General features: G+C 44.1%; 1 protein-coding gene across 3 annotated transcripts in view; it reads left to right on the top strand.

Moving 5' to 3' along the window:
• The window catches only part of TBC1D32 (TBC1 domain family member 32), a 121,243-nt gene that overhangs the window by 50,521 nt on the left and 53,864 nt on the right, over positions 1-16,858 (top strand). For all 3 annotated transcript variants that reach the window (XM_073572210.1, XM_073572199.1, XM_073572221.1), the window contains exons 12-15: positions 1-20; positions 13,572-13,709; positions 15,125-15,208; positions 16,513-16,655. The exon at positions 1-20 is cut by the window's left edge and continues 77 nt beyond it. In XM_073572210.1, coding sequence (XP_073428311.1) covers positions 1-20; positions 13,572-13,709; positions 15,125-15,208; positions 16,513-16,655 — 385 coding nt within the window. The remainder of the gene's footprint in view (positions 21-13,571; positions 13,710-15,124; positions 15,209-16,512; positions 16,656-16,858) is intronic.

The following is a 16,858-nucleotide window of genomic DNA, read 5'->3' as shown; positions in this document are numbered from 1 at the left end:
ATCTTCCCAGCCGTATCCAGGTCAGTATAATATCTTCTTCTTCTTTATTTTTTTTATATAGCGCTAACAAATTCCGCAGCGCTTTACAGTTTTGCACACATTAGCATCGCTGTCCCTGAAGGCTCACAATCTAAATTCCCTATAAGTATGTCTTTGGAATGTGGGAGGAAACCGGAGTGCCCGGAGGAAACCCACGCAAACACGGGGAGAACATACAAACTCCTTGCAGATGTTGTCCTTGGTGGGATTCGAACCCAGGACTCCAGCGCTGCAAGGCTACAGCGCTAACCACTGAGCCACTAATATGTATATTGTACATATACATATATAATATGTATATTGTTTTTACTTTTTTGCACTCATGAGAACAACTTCTGCAGTTTTCACACTGACTACTGATGCTGTCTTAGATTCCTGTTAAATAAGCAAGGCTGTATTTCAGCAAGGCTCATTCACAGTAGGCAATGTGACATCTGACCCTGCTCCCCCTCCTTTCATAATGACCTTTCCACACCCTCATTAGACACTTCAGTTCAAGAGATAGAGCAGGGATCTGAACACTGTGGCTAATGTACGTGTGCTATTTCCTGAACCAATAGGAAGTTGTAGTCTAAAAAGGCCCCTGTGGTCAGTACAAAGATTGTAATATTTCTATTTTCTTTTATTTTTAATACAGATTGTGAAATGTTAAAAAAAAAAAAAAAACATTAAACACAACAACTTGATCATTTTCTGATGATGGGAAGCTAAGTTCTGATTCTTTGTCAAGCATGGTCCTGGCAGTGGAAACACTCCTGAGGGATCTCCTTGGCATCTGATGACGTAGAGTATATATAGAGTGCACATTGATATTAGTGAGTAGCCATTTAATGCTGACAGCCCTCTAGTAGGGTCTCAACTTGATCTGGCCAACAGAGATTAGTTTTTGATTAGGGGTCAACACAGAAGTAAAAGGAAACCCTCTGTACTGTTAAATAAGTATTATTAGTATCCCCCTAATAACACATGGAGGGAGGCTTGCCGTCAGAGGACGTCTACATTTGTAGAGCCGCTACTTTATAATTCCATGGAAAAGTATGGCCAACAGTCTCATATTGTGACAAACCATTTCCTGTATATCAGCTTACTGGAGACTATCTTGGGGGGAAGTGACATGTTGAAATTACTGTAAGTGCTGTCAAAATTGAATTTTGAAGATAGGTGTGAGATGACACTTTTCACTATTAAAGGGATTGACTCACCAGTAAATGAGTTACTTGTTTATCCCTATTCCACCCCTAGGATATTTTCCATTTTTTTGTTTTTTATTTCATCCCCTCTTTTCAAGAGTCATAACTTTTTTATTTTTCCATCAATATAGCTCTGAGAGTTTGTTTTTTTGCGGGATGAGTTGGACTTTTGAATAACATGATGAAAAAAGCAAAATATGGTGAATACCAAAGCCAGTACCAATACTGATCTCACCAAATAAAGTAATATAGTATACAGCAAAGGTGAGAATTAAAACATAACTTTTAATAAAAACACAAAACAAAAAATGTTGTCACCCTCAGTGAGTAAAACCTGATAGGGTTTGTCAAAGCTTTAGTCAAATAACCAAAAAGATCTGAGGCCAACACGATCCCTCGGGATACAAGACAAAACCACTCAAACAGTACTGGAGTAGAATCAATGTGTTCCAAGGCACAGTGTTCTGGGTAAAAACATATATTGTCCCGCATAAATAACAACACCATAAACAAGGTTACACATAGAAATCTAACACATTGATAATACCACAATGTAGAAAGGCATAATATTGGCGAAAAAAGGAACAATCTCACCACAAATTGATGAACAGGAACGGGCGAATCCAGGAATCCTGAGTCATAGAATGGATCACCGATTTAAAGGGAATCTGTCACCCTTTTTTTGGACTATGAGCTGCCGGCATCGACATCAGGGGCTTATCGACAGCATTCTGTAATGCTGTAGATAACCCCCCGATGTAACCTGAAAGATAAGAAAAAAGAGTTAGGGTACCGTTACACCTAGCGATGCACCAGCGATCCCGACTAGCGATATGACGCGGTCAGGATCGCTGGTGCATCGCTAGGTGGTCGCTAGTGAGCTGCCACACAGGCAGATCTCACCAGCGACATAGCAGGGGACGGGGATCGCTACTTACCTGTCAGACGCGGAGATCCTGCGTCCTCCCGCCCGGCTCCACGCGTCGCTCGTTGGCGCCACAGGAAGCGGCCGACGAGGAATGGTCCAGGAGCTTTTCGCGCGATCAGCGATAACCAGCGGGGGAGCCGGTCGGAGGTAAGTATCACATGCAGCGATATCGCTAGCAATATCGCTGCAACTTCACAAAATCGGTGACTTTACAGCGATATTGCTAGCGATATCGCAGTGTGTAACAGGGGCTTTAGATTATTCTCACCCGTGGGTCCGGTCCGGTCCGATGGGTGTCGCGGTCAAGTCTGGCGCCTCCCATCTTCATACGATGCCGTCCTCTTCTTCCCTTCCTGTCATGGCTCTGGCGCAGGTGCACTGCTCTGGATGCACGGATGCCTGACAGGTACAGCATGTCAGGAAAACCTAAGGCGCATACGTTTCTATACGCTGCATGCATCTCCTGTCGGTCCGCTTTTCCGCAGGCGCAGACCAAGCGAGTATGCGAAGCCTGCGAGTCCAAACGCGCCCAGGAGCCCTCCCCTGCGACTGAGCCCAGTGTACCAAGTCCCCCGGAATGGGCGTTATCACTGTCACAATCTATGGCGTCACTTACGAGAGCAATCGAGTCCCTTCGGGCCCCAGTTGAGGGCAGGGACAGTGGCTCGCCTGCCTTAGAAGGGGTCCTCTACCTCACAGGAGCCTCCGGCCTGCAGGGGCCGCTTTCACTCTAGGCAAACGCGGGGGAAACAAACCCACACGGTGCATCCCGGTCCATCCGGTGCCTCGGCATCTGTGAGCTCTGCTTCTCGCTCTCCGTCACTAGCAGTCGATAGCGAGCTAGGCTCGGACTACGACTCGGATGAACCCCTTGACCTAGATTCGCCGGGTGGTTAGGAAACGGTTAACAGTCTCATAGATGCCGTCAACCAGACTCTAGGGATTGAGGATAATTCCACCCTGGCGTTGGGCCATAAGGTGTCATTTAAGTGAGTCAAGCGCCCCCATAGAGTATTTTGCAGACACCCTGAGTTTGAGGACATAGTGCAACGACACAGAGAACGACCTGACAGGTGTTTCTCGGGCCAGAAGGCACTTGAGGCGAGGTATCCTTTTGCCCCGGATCTCCGTTAATAATGGACGGAATCCCCAACAGTGGATCCACCTGTGTCACGCTTGGCAACGAAAACTCTACTTTCCGTACCTAGTGGTTCTATTAAGGATCCCACTGATCGTCTCATTGAGAACTTGTGTTTGAGGCATCAGGATCAGCACTCTCTCCTTCGTTTGCAGCAGCGTGGGTAGCCATGGCCATGATTTCTTGGTCAGAATCATTGAACAGAGCCTTGCAAGACATAGACCTGCCAGCGGAAGTATCAGAGATCGCAAATCAGATAGCTATGGCGGGGGACTACTTGATCAATGCATCTTTAGATGCAGCCAACTGCGCAGCACTTGCGGCCGCAAATGCAATATCCATTAGGAGAGCTCTATGGTTAAGGACATGGCGGGCTGATTCAGCTTCAAAAAAGTCCTTGACATCGCTACCATACCAGTGTGGCCACCTATTCGGAGAGAAATTAGATCAGCTCATCTTCGTCTCCACAGGAGGGAAGAGCGGTTTTCTCTCTCAACAAAAGGTCAAACCGCCGTTTCGTCACCAGTTTCAGGCACGTTTTCGGGCCTTTCGCAGCCCCGGGTGGACTACAGCGGCCAGTTCCGCCGCTTCAGGTCGCCCCAACCAGAATAGGGATCGACAGATCTCATATAGAGCCAACCCATTGGGGAGGATGCCTACTAACCAGTCCAGGTCGAGGGGATCCAGGTCCAAAAGATCTTCAGCCAAATGACTTGGGGCATTTGCCAGGTGGCACCAGCAAGGTAGGCGGCTGCCTACTCTGGTTTCGCCACGTCTGGCTCAACGTCGTACACGACGCATGGGTAAGAGAGCTGGTGTCCTCAGGGTACAAGATAGAATTTGTCAGGTACCCCCAAGACGATTTTTTTTCTTTCCCATCTTCCCAAGTTGGATACCCGGGCAAGGGCTCTACTAGGATCCATCGATTCGCTCCGGCACAAAGGAGTCATTATTCCTGTACCGGAAAACGAGAAGACTCGGGGCTTCTATTCCAACCTGTTTGCAGTCCCCAAAAAGGACGGGACTGTCAGGCCCGTTCTGGACCTAAAGCTCCTGAACAAATTTATCAGGATCAGACATTTCCGGATGTAGTCTCTACGTTCAGTCATATCGGCAATGGGGCAAGGAGAATACTTGGCCTCTATCGATATCCAGGACGCCTATCTACATATCCCCATTTTCCCTCCGCATCAAAGATTTCTACGCTTCGCCATCAAAGATCTACATTTCCAGTTTGCAGTGCTGCCCTTCGGGCTAGCCACGGCCCCCAGAGTGTTCACAAAGGTCATGGCAGTCCCCATGGCCATCCTGCACTTCCGGGGCATAGTCGTTTTTCCCAACTTAGATGACCTCTTGGTCAAGGGCCCTTCAAGGCGGGCATGCAAGGAAAGTGTCAGCATCACGCTAGATACTCTTGCCCGCTTAGGGTGGTTGGTCAATGTAAAGAAGTCATCCCTTATTCCAGCTCAGAGGATTTCCTTTTTAGGGATGATCTTCAACACTTTCCGAGGGTTGATAATTCTCCCTTGAGACAAGGCCCTAGCTCTCCGGCAGGGAGTGCGGATACTTCTCCAACCAGTCCCTCACACCATCCGTTTCTGCATGAGGATTCTAGGAAAAATGGTGGCAGCAATGGAAGCGATCCCGTTCACCCAGTTCCATCTTCGGCCCCTGCAGCACGCCCTCTTGTCATCCTGGGACAAGAACCCGTTCACACTCGATCACCGATGCCGGTTGTCCTCTCAGGTCAGACAGTCACTCGAGTGGTGGACAATCAGTTCCTCCCTTCTTCAGGGCAAGCGTTTTCCCCTAGATCAGTGGCTGGTGGTCACAACCGACGCCAGCCTCCTCAGCTGTGGAGTGGTTTTTCGCCAACACACAACCCAGGGACACGGTGGTCACTGCAGGAGGCATGCCTCCCGATCAACTTGTTGGAGATACGGGCGATCCGGCTGACTCTGCAACGGTTTCATCACCTTCTAGCAGGCCGCCCTGTCCAGATTCAGTCGGACAACGCCACGGCGGTGGCTTACATAAATCACCGAGGGGGCACCCGCAGCAGGGCAACAATGCGCGAGGTAGGGCACGTGCTTCACTGAGCCGAGAGGAACCGCACGATGATATCAGCGGTCCACATCCCGGGTATAGAAAACTGGGCGGCAGACTTCCTCAGCCGGCAGGGGCTTGCGTCCGGGGAATGGTCACTACACCACGAGGGCTTTCAGCAAATTTGCCAGCGGTGGGGAACACCGTATGTGGATCTGATGGCCTCCCGGGTGAACGCCAAGGTGTCGGTATTTGTCGCTTGGTCCCGGGACCCGCAGGCAATCGCCGTGGATGCGCTGGTTCTGCTATGGAACCAGTTTCGTCTCCCATACCTATTTCCCCCGCTGCCACTACTTCCGAGGGTCATCAAGAAGATCAAGACAGAAGGGGTGCCAGTGATTCTGCTGGCCCCAGACTGGCCTCGTCGGGCATGGTACGCAGATCTAGTGCAGCTGCTCGTCGACGTGCCATGACGACTGACAGAGCACCCAGATCTACTTTCTCAGGGGCCGATCTGCCACCTGAACTCAGGGGCCCTGTGTTTGACGGCTTGGTCGTTGAATCTTGGATTCTGATGCAGGCGGGGTTTGGGCGCAAAGTGGTTGCTGCGATGATTAGCGCCCGGAAGCCTGCCTCAGCACGAATTTACCACCACACCTGGAAAGTTTTCTTTGCATGGTGTCAAGGCCGCGGTTGTTCTCCACTGAGATTTTCCATCCCTAACATCTTGGCTTTTCTCCATTCTGTCCTAGACTCAGGCTTGGCCCCCAGTTCTCTCAGGAGACAGATATCGGCTTTATCCTTCCTTTTTCAGCGCAGGATTGCTACCAACTTGCAGGTAAAGACTTTCATCCAGGGGGTCTCCCACTTGGTACCTCCCTATAAGGTGCCTATGGACGCCTGGGACCTTAACCTGGTCCTAAGTGTTCTGCAGGAAGCTCCATTTGAGCAGCAGCTATGTCTCTTTGTCATACCTTTCTTGGAAGGTGGTGTTCCTGGTAGCTATAACATCAGTCAGGCGCGTCTCTGAGCTGGCAGTTCTATCTTGTCTAGCCCCGTTTCTGACCTTTCACAGAGACAAGGTGGTTCTTAGACCAGCGCCTCCTTTTTGTGCCAAAAGTCTTTCCTCGTTTCGCATTAATTAGGATATTGTCTTGCCCTCTTTTTGTCCAGCATCGGTACACCTCGTGGAAAAGGCCCTTCATACGTTGGACCTGGTGAGAGCGCTCAAGAGGTACGTGTCACGGACTGCACCCTTTCGTCAGTCAGATGCGCTGTTCATGCTCCCTGAAGGTTGCAGGAAGGGACTCGCTGCCTCAAAATCGACCATAGCCAGATGGATTAGTTTGGCTATTCAGGAGTCCTACCGCATCAGAGGCGTGCCGGTTCTAGCAGGGATCAGAGCACACTCTACTCGGGCAGTGGGCGCCTCTTGGGCACTTCGGCACCAGGCTTCGACGGAACAGGTTTGCAAGGCAGCAACCTGGTCCAGCCTGCATACTTTTACCAAACATTACAAATATCCATACTCAGGCTTCAGCGGATGCAAGCCTGGGTAGAAGGATTCTCCAAGCAGCGGTGGCGCACCTTTAGACAGGAGGTGCATGTAGCTTGGATCGATGAGTCAACTTCCCACCCAGGGACTGCTTTAGGTCGTCCCACAGTACCTGTGTCCCCCAATGAGGCGAATGAGAAACATGGATTTTTGTGATAACTCACCGTAAAATCCTTTTCTCCGAGACGCTCATTGGGGGACACAGCACCCACCCTGATAGCCAAGTTGGCTTCTGTTTGTTTAATTAATATGCTCTTTGTATGATATTAGGGTGTTTTTTCTCTAGACATGTTGTTACCTGCGTTAAGGTTGATGTCTGAATTTTGTTTGAGCTCCTACTGCTTTTGCACCAACCTGGTTTCCACCCGCAATCGGGGCGAGGGTGTATACAGCGGAGGAGGAGCTATCCTCTTTTTTTCACTTAGTGTCAGCCTCCAGGCGGCAGTAGCATACACCCACAGTACCTGTGTCCCCCAATGAGCGTCTCGGAGAAAAGGATTTTACGGTGAGTTATCACAAAAATCCATGTTTTTTCTTATCTTTCAGGTTACATCGGGGGCTTATCTACAGCATTACAGAATGCCTTAGACAAGCCCCTGATGGCGGTGGCTGCAGCTCATAGTCCAAAAAAAGGGTGACAGATTCCCTTTAAAGTGTGGGGATGTTTTAATTCTCACCTTTGCTGTATACTATATTACTTTTGAATAACACCATTCATTTTACCATATAGTGTACTTGAAAACGGGAAAAAAAATTCTACAATTGTTTTTTTTTTAATTTAGCATTTTCATTATATTGTAAAACTGACCTGGCAATAGGATTCTCCAGGTCAGTACCAGTACACAGATACCAAACGTGTATATATTTTTTTCTTATTTAATTGGCAAAAAATGTTTTGGAAAGTTGCATGAGAATAGTTTTTTGTGTTTGTCGCCATTTTCCGGATCTGTAGCGTTTTCAGGATATGGGGCTGTGCGAGGTCTTATTTTTTGGGCCCTGAGCTGACGTTTTTAACTGATACATTTTGGGATAGGTACGGTTAGCACATTCATAGATTCTTGTATTGTATTATATTTTGCGCTGTCTCATACACGGTTGTTTTAATAAATTAATTTTGTATTTATATCTGGGTTCTTGTTTTTCTTGTCACTGTTTTCTTTCTCCTTTTTGTTTATACTTCTATGCTACCACATATATTTTATTGATTTATATAATTATATTTATCTAATCACATATATGTACAGTGTCTTGCGAAAGTATTCGGCCCCTTGGAACTTTTCAACCTTTTCCCACATATCATGCTTCAAACATAAAGATACCAAATGTAAAGAATGGTGAAGAATCAACAACCAGTTGGACACAATTGTGAAGTTGAACGAAATTTATTGGTTATTTTACATTTTTGTGGAAATTCAAAAACTGAAAAGTGGGGTGTGCAATATTATTCGGCCCCTTTACTTTCAGTGCAGCAAACTCATTCCAGAAGTTCATTGTGGATCTCTGAATGATCCAATGTTGTCTTAAATGACTAATGATGATAAATATAATCCACCTGTGTGTAATCAAGTATTCGTATAAATGTACCTGCTCTGTGATAGTCTCAGGGATCTGTGTGATGCACAGAGAGCATCGTGAAGACCTAGGAACACAACAGGCAGGTCCGTGATACTGTTGTGGAGAAGTTTAAAGCCGGATTTGGATACAAAATGATTTCCAAAACTTTAAACATCTCAAGGAGCACTGTGCAAGCGACCATATTGAAATGGAAGGCGTATCATACCACTGCAAATCTACCAAGACCCGGCCGTCCCTCTAAACTTTCATCTCAAACAAGGAGAAGACTGATCAGAGATGCAGCCAAGAGGCCCATGATCACTCTTGATGAACTGCAGAGATCTACAGGTTAGGTGGGACAGTCTGTCCATAGGACAACAATCAGTCGTACACTGCACAAATCTGGCCTTTATGGAAGAGTGGCAAGAAGAAAGCCATTTCTCAAAGATATCCATAAAAAGTGTTGTTTAAAGTTTGCAACAAGCGACCTGGGAGACACACCAAACATGTGGAAGAAGGTGCTCTGGTCAGATGAAACCAAAATTGAACTTTTTGGCAACAATGCCAAACGATATGTTTGGTGTAAAGGCAACACACCATCCCCACTGTCAAACGTGGTGGCAGCATGGTTTGGACCTGCTTTTCTTCAGGAGGGACAGGGAAGATGGATGGAGCCAAATACAGGACCATTCTTGAGGAACAACTGTTGGAGTGTGCAAAAGACCTGAGACTGGGATGGAGATTTGTCTTTCAACAAGACAATGATCCCAAACATAAAGCAAAATCTGCAATGGAATGGTTCACAAATAAATGTATCCAGGTTTTAGAATGGCCAAGTCAAAGTCCAGACCTGAATTCAATCGAGAATCTGTGGAAAGAGCTGAAAACTGCTGTTCACAAACGATTTTCATCAAACCTCACTGAGCTTGAGCTGTTTGCCAAGGAAGAATGGTCAAGAATTTCAGTCTCTCGATGTACAAAACTGATAGAGACATACCCCAAGCGACTTGCAGCTGTAATCGCAGCAAAAGGTGGCGCAACAAAGTATTAAGTTAAAGGGGCCGAATACTATTGCACGTCCCACTTTTCAGTTTTTGAATTTCCACAAAAATTTAAAATAACCAATAAATTTTGTTCAACTTCACAATTGTGTCCCACTTGTTGTTGATTATTCACCAAAAATTTACATTTGGTATCTTTTCTGTTTGAAGCATGATATGTGGGAAAAGGTTGATAAGTTCCAGGGGGCCGAATACTTTCGCAAGGCACTGTATATAGGTATGTTTCAGTATATTCAAAGGTGAAAATAAGTATTTGATACATTGCCAATTTTGCAAGTTTTTCCACCTACATGGAATGGAGAAGCCTGTAATTTATATCGTAGGGACACTTCAACTGTGAGAAACAGAATTGAAAAATAAAACACAGAAAATCACATTGTATGATTTTTACATAATTATTTGCATTTTATTGCAAGAAATAAGTGTTTGCTAAAATAGGAAAACATAGCTTAATATTTGCAACAGAAACCTTAGTTTGCAATTACAGACGTCAGCGTTTCCTGTAGTTCTTGACCAAGTTTGCACACACTGCAGCAGGGATTTTGGCCCACTTCTCCATACAGATCTTCTCCAGATCTTTCAGGTCTCAGGGCTGTCTCTGAGCAACAATGAGTTTCAGCTCCCTCCAAAGACCTGACATGCTTCTTATGGATCCACTCCTCAGTTGCAATGGCTGTGTGTCATTGTCCTTCTGGATGACCCAGCCACAACCCATCTTCAATGCTCTTCCTGTGAGAAGGAGGTTGTTAGCTAAAATCTTGCGATACATGACCTAATCCATCCTCCCTACAATACGGTGCAGCTATTGTGTCCCCTTTGCAGAAAAGCACCCACAAAGTATGATGTTCCCCCACCATGCTTCATGGTTGGGACGGTGTTCTTGGGTTTGTTCTCATCCTTCTTCTTCCTCCAAACACAAAGTGCAAAAAGTTCTATTTTGTTCTCATCTGATCACATAACCTTCTCCCATGTCTCCTCTGGATCATCCAGATGGTCATTGGTGAACTTCAAACAGACCTGAACATGTCCTGTGTGAGCAGAGGTACCTTGCGTGTCCTGCAGGATTTTAATCCATGACGTCATAGTGTATTACTAACGCTATTACTAACGGTAATATTTGAGACTGCGGTCCCAGCTCTCTTCAGGTCTTTGACCAGGTCCTCCCATGTAGCTCTGGGTTGATTCCTGACCTTTCTCAGAATCATCCTTGCCTCACGAGGCGAGAACTTGCATGGAGCCCCAGACCGAGGAAGACTGACAGTCATCTTGTGTTTCTTCCATTTTCTAATAATTGTGCAAACAGTTGTCTTCTCGCCAAGCTGCTTGCATATTGTCCTGTAGCCCATCCCAGCCTTGTGCAGGTCTACAATTTTGTCCCTGGTATCCTTAGACAGCTGTTTGGTCTTGGCCATGGTGGAGGGTTGGAGTGTGATTGATTGTGTGGACAGGTGTCTTTTATACACGTATTCATACAGCTAAGGCTGGTTTCACATTAGCGTTTTTGTGCGCAGCGCATCGTGCGCATCTGTGCGCATGCGTACCTATGTTTTACATGGCGTACGCATGGTCTTTCATTTGCATGCATTCGTCTGCGATTTCGTACTCATGCGTTTTTTCAAGGTTTGCGTCTAGACGCCCCAGACGCAACCTGTTGCATTTTTGGGTCCGCCCAAAGGCGTCAAAAAAACGCATGCGTACGCTGGCACACGGAATGCATCAAAACAACGCATTACAGTCTATGGGAACGCAGGCGTGTGCATGGACATGCGTACGTCTGTGTTTGCGTACGCATGCGTTTTAAGAGTAAACGTGTAGACACTGGTTTAGCACCTAGAGAATCAATGCGCATACAAAACGCAAGTGCATGCAAAGACCCATGATGCGTTTTTGCATGCGTTTCTACTTGTGCACGATGCGCTGCGCACAAAGACGCAAGTGTGAAACTAGCCTAATGAGTGCAGAGTAGGAGGGGTTCTTGAAGAAAAATTAACAGGTCTGTGAGAGCCAGAATTCTTTCTGCTTGGTAGGTGATCAAATACTTATTTCATGCAATAAAATGTAATTTAATTATTTAAAAATTCTACAATGTGATTTTCTGTTTTTCATCTTTAGATTCTGTCTCTGACACTTGAAGTGTACATATGATAAAAATTACAGATCTCTCCATTCTTTGTAGGTGGGAAAATTTGCTAAATCGACAGTGTATCAAATACGGTACTTATTTTCCCCACTGTATACTGGTTATTTACATAAGCTTTATAGAAAACAAAAAAGCATATTATCATGTACATCGCATGTTGCATATATTGCCATTTTAATTAATGGTAAAGACATTGTCAAGATGCACAGCTGGGGGGTAGGGTCAAGCAGAACCCACCACTGTGACTACTTTGTCACAGATGACACTGGAGAGAGCTCAGAGATCCCACTGCTGCCACCAATTGTCAAAGAAATGCAAATCCACTGCCACCAGTCATCAGGACAATTACACAATCGACTGACGAGGGATGGATGAGGCCGCGGCTGCTCAAACTACTAGGCCAGTTAATGGGGAACTAACAGTGAGTGTATGGTATATACACCACTGATTCCAATTCATGGAATATATGTACATACCCCGGTACAGTCACTGACAGACCCACAGTAACAAAAGAACTGCTAGCTGCCACCACCAATTATTTATACAGGTCGATTGTACATGTGTTACATGTATCGTGTGATTTCAGGGGTACGGTTTACAGAGCAAGAGGAACAGAGCTAATAAATTTTGTATTTAATCCAGAAAGCTAGTCGGTGTTTATAAAAATAGATTAGATTAAAATTAGATTAATTAATATAAAGTGACAACGAAAGAAATTTTCACTAAACCTTGACACAGAAATAGCTCAGAGCTTAGCGAAGGGAAGCACTTCTGATTTTGGAAAATGGACGTTTACACAGTGAACTATGTCTTCCAGAATGACAAAGACCCAAACCCAGTTTCTGCTTTTTATTAGTTCAAAGTTACCCTCACACAGCTCCCTTTGATGAGCTTATGTGGGGCCTGTTTGTGGGATGTTCTCAGCCCTTCAGGATTTTATAAGATACCATCTTACAAGATGTCTTCTTCTCTGAAGGACCCAGGCGTTAGATATTGACATCATATTTTCTGTCATGATTTTATTTTTACATAGAGACCAAATATGACCTGGTTCGCATCATGTATCGGACTGATATTAAATTGGAGTAGTAAATTTGGATCAATACAAACCCCAATATTCTTATCTGTACAGTGGAGACACAACGTCTGCAATATTCCCTTTGAACCCAGGATGTTTCATTCTTGTGCATAAACAAATGTCAGACTTGCTGTCCTCTTCCCAGCACAAATCTCCATGGGTCCTCTGCTTCTTGAATGTGGAAATCTTAGACTATGTCTGTTTCCCACAATAGACCGCCGTAGTAATTATTTGTCCATGACTTCTGCTTTAAAGATTGTTTTAGCATATAATGGGAGGATCAATTCATGTATTTTTTTCACAAAATAACCAAAAATTTAGCACAAAAATTGTAAATAGTTTCACTGATTCGTCCTAGGTGCTGCAAATCATCAAAACACAATTTTTTCTCACTTTAGAGACCTGATCTTTAGTTTATATTGGGTATTGTAAAATATGAGCCATGTAGTAAGAGGGGGACGTAACTGCTTCAAAAAGGTTTAACTAAGTGTCTCAATGCATACATACAAAGTCTTCAGCAGACACTGGAGAATAGATGTTTTACCTCTGTAACTGGTTCTTGTTCGCTCTCTCTCCTGCCACTCCCTAATACACAGGAGCCAATCTTATATTGCTACATATATCACTACATCTTGCACACAGCCTCCCCTCATACAGTGGTAGGAAATCTCACACAGCAGTAGTGAGATAGTGAAGAACCTGACAGTCGTGATTTTCTACTTTAAAATAATTGACTAGCTATAAATATTTGAGAAGGGGTATTATTTTGTTCTTCTTTTATCTCATAAATTTTCCCTGAAGGTTTAGATCCTTTTTTGTAATATGTTGCTGTGTATTTCCAGGCATTAAACAGAAAACTTTCTACTCAAGGAAAGAACTGCAGTATTTGTACTTTGTTCATTCACTTAATGTTATCGGAAGGCTGCTGATCTACAAACACGGCAGAAAACTGTTCCCCATAAAACTGAAAAACCGAAAAGGTAACCAGGAATTAGATAATGTACACAAATATAGTGTACAGAATGCATCAGGTTCTTCAGTACATGTAGCACAAGAGTCAATTCACAGTGCGTTCACAGCATATGTGCTTGGCATTTTTTAGAAATTTTCCTACAGCCTATAACCATACAGGGAATTTGTTTTTTTTTCATGTTGCCTCGAATTCAAATACTGAAGCAGTTTGAGTAAAGCTGGCCATACACTTACAATTAAAGTCAAACAATAGTTTGATCAGTCATGTTTGATTCTTTGGCCACCACCGGCCTAAGCTCTCGTATATGTACGGCCCATTATTTGCTACTTTCCGAAAGCCCATTCTGTCTTACTCTTAAAAGAAGTTGGGCCACAAACAAAGTACATTTTAACCAATAGATCTTGGAATAATAATAAGTTCAACAATGTTCCTGTGCTGAGATAATCTTAGGAATGTGCCCCTGCAAAATACTGTTATTTGCTGTGTCTGACCATGCAGAGCTGCTCCAGTTCATTGTCAGCACATACCACAGTTCCTGGCCAGGGCAAGAAGCATAAGTCACTTATGATGAGTAAGTATGCAGATGAAACAGTTCACAGCTGCTACTATCTCAGATGACATATTTCTCTGCCTGTTTTATCACAGGAGCGAGTTTCTCTGCTGCATTTCCAACCATCTGTGCTCATCATAAATCAAGTCAGTGACATAGGAGCTCCATCGTCCACTGAAATGATATGTCACTGACTTGATATATGATATGCTCACAGGACTGTTTGCACAGCAGAAACACTTACACCTGTGATAAAACAGACAGATAGGGAAATGTTCCCTCACACAAATAATGCTCACTAATTCTAGTTACTTATGTTTTCTTTTTTGACCAGGAGCTGTGGTATGTGCTAACCATGAACTGGAACAGCTCTACATGGTCCGGCACAGCAAATAACAGTACACAGCAGGGGCACATTTATAAGAATATGTCAGCACAAGAACACATCAAAATGTGGAATTTATTATTCTAGAGCTATTGATTAAAATGTACTGTGTTCGTGTGACAACCCCTTTGAATATGTTCCTGATTTGCCAGTGTAGTCATTCAGATCCTTCGATCTGACGTATGATTGACTGGCCAATAATTTAATGTGTTACTCCATGCTGATGCAGTAAAAAATGATTTTTTTCTCACATGCATGACAAGCAATGATGGAACTTACTTAACCCTTATCGGGCAATTTCACTAGGCCTTGCAATAAGACTCTATTGTCATTTAATTATGTTAAAGATGTTAGGCTACCCTCTAATAACCTCGCATTCATGCTGGTTTGAAAAAAAGAGTGATTAAAAATAGTACAAAGTGATACCGATGATGATTTTTGCATAATTGCAACGGTTTTATTTGTCTGTATTGCTATAATGTTTCAGAATCAGTCTCCCTGTGTGACCTGATCGTGCTGATTACCCATATTATGTTATATTGCCCAAATGGACAGAAAACGGCCTATGCAGGTAATCATTTTTATATTTTACAGAAGTTTGAGGTTTTGTGATTTTATGTTATAGAGCATTATAACGTAAAGAGGACCTGTCACTTCATAAAAAAAGTTAAGTACCTTGTAATCAAAAAAAACCCTCTGAGCTCCCCTTGATCCTGCTTCTCTTTTCCATTTTGAGTTGCAGAGCTATTCATATTTGTTTATTTTGGAGCGCAGTACATGAAGTCTCTGCTTGCAGGCCAGCTGTGCATTTCTTCATTCTTCTCTGCCGGTTTGCACTTTCACCCTCCCTCCCAGACACTGCTCATCACAGGCATTCGCTGTCTAGCAGTTTCATATGTTGCCGAGTTGTGATTGGTTGCGTTTGGGAGGCTGGGGTGAAAGCGCACATCCACAAGAGAAGATTCTAAATAATTGTGCAGTTGGACTGTAGGCATAGATTTCACATACTGCTCCACCAAAAGCAACAAATCTATTTATTTATTTTACTCACTTTTATAGCGCCATTAATTCTACAGTGCTCTACAGACAACATCATGAAAAACACTGCCCCTGTTGGGATATTTTTCCAGCTTCCTCTAAGTTCGGTGTTATATTAAATATTCATATTCATGGACCTTCCACTAGTGGTGGTTGCAGAAGAAAAAAAAAACAAATTTAGTGTTTTAGATATGCCAGTTGTAAATAATCTTTTGCCGACTTAGTGGCAGGGAAAAACTTCTCATTAAAACATTCACAGTTATTGAAAAATTATTGAAAGTCCGTCTTGCCATCCTACACGTTTCTTTCTTGTATGTTTTTATGTCGGCCACGAATAAGGACACCCCAGTCTGAATACATAGGCAAGCGAGGCGGGCTTATTTTTGCCAAGAGATTTTTATTTTGCTGCTGGGATTTTTCTTTGCTGTGTTGTCTGTCTGACCACGTGTCGAAATATCTACGTAAAGAGGATCTGGAGCCCGCATAGAGCTCTGATCCGACTGCTACTTTTTTGTGGTGTATATGGATAGTTTCCTACAATGATGGGCTGCTACTCTCTGGAAACGTCCATCATTTTACTGCTGTCTGAGTGTTGTAGTGGCAAATATATCCTACATTGCAGGTCTGGATTCAGACATTTCATAGTACTGATGCCCGTGTGTTTTAGGGAATCTAAATCGATCTAAGTTTATTTGCCCTCCATATAGTATATTAGACTAGAATTGCCTTTTTGTAATGGACCTCCACGGGTAAGATCAAAAATGTATTAAACTGTGGCCATTTAAAATTATTTCTATTCTAATTTTTTTTTTTGTAAATGCATTGTTGTACTCCCAGGCAGCTTAGCCCCAGCACATCTAGCTATGGAAGTTCTCCAAATACTGTGTGATCGGAAAGAATGCGCCAGTGAATGTCTGTACACTGGGGCTGTTATATCGAGTCTGCTGTCTCCAATCCAAAAACTGCTGAATGGCAAAAAGGTCAGTGTTGAGACTCATTCTCATCGAATGTTAGATAAGGCAGGAACCTCCAGGGTCATTGTGTCCAACCCTCTGCTCAATGCAGGATTCAATAAACCATCTCAGACCGATGTCTGTCCAGGCTCTGTTTGAAGACTTCCATTGAAGGAGAACTCACCACCTCTAAAGGCAGCCTGTTCCACTCATTGATCACGCTCACTGTC

This window comes from Dendrobates tinctorius, unplaced genomic scaffold (assembly GCF_039654945.1).
Source record: "Dendrobates tinctorius isolate UK_male_01 unplaced genomic scaffold, ASM3965494v1 ptg000007l, whole genome shotgun sequence".
Classification (NCBI taxonomy): Eukaryota; Metazoa; Chordata; class Amphibia; order Anura; family Dendrobatidae; genus Dendrobates; species Dendrobates tinctorius.
The sequence above is the reverse complement of the archived record's forward strand: the minus strand, read 5'-3'. Positions and strand labels throughout refer to the sequence as shown.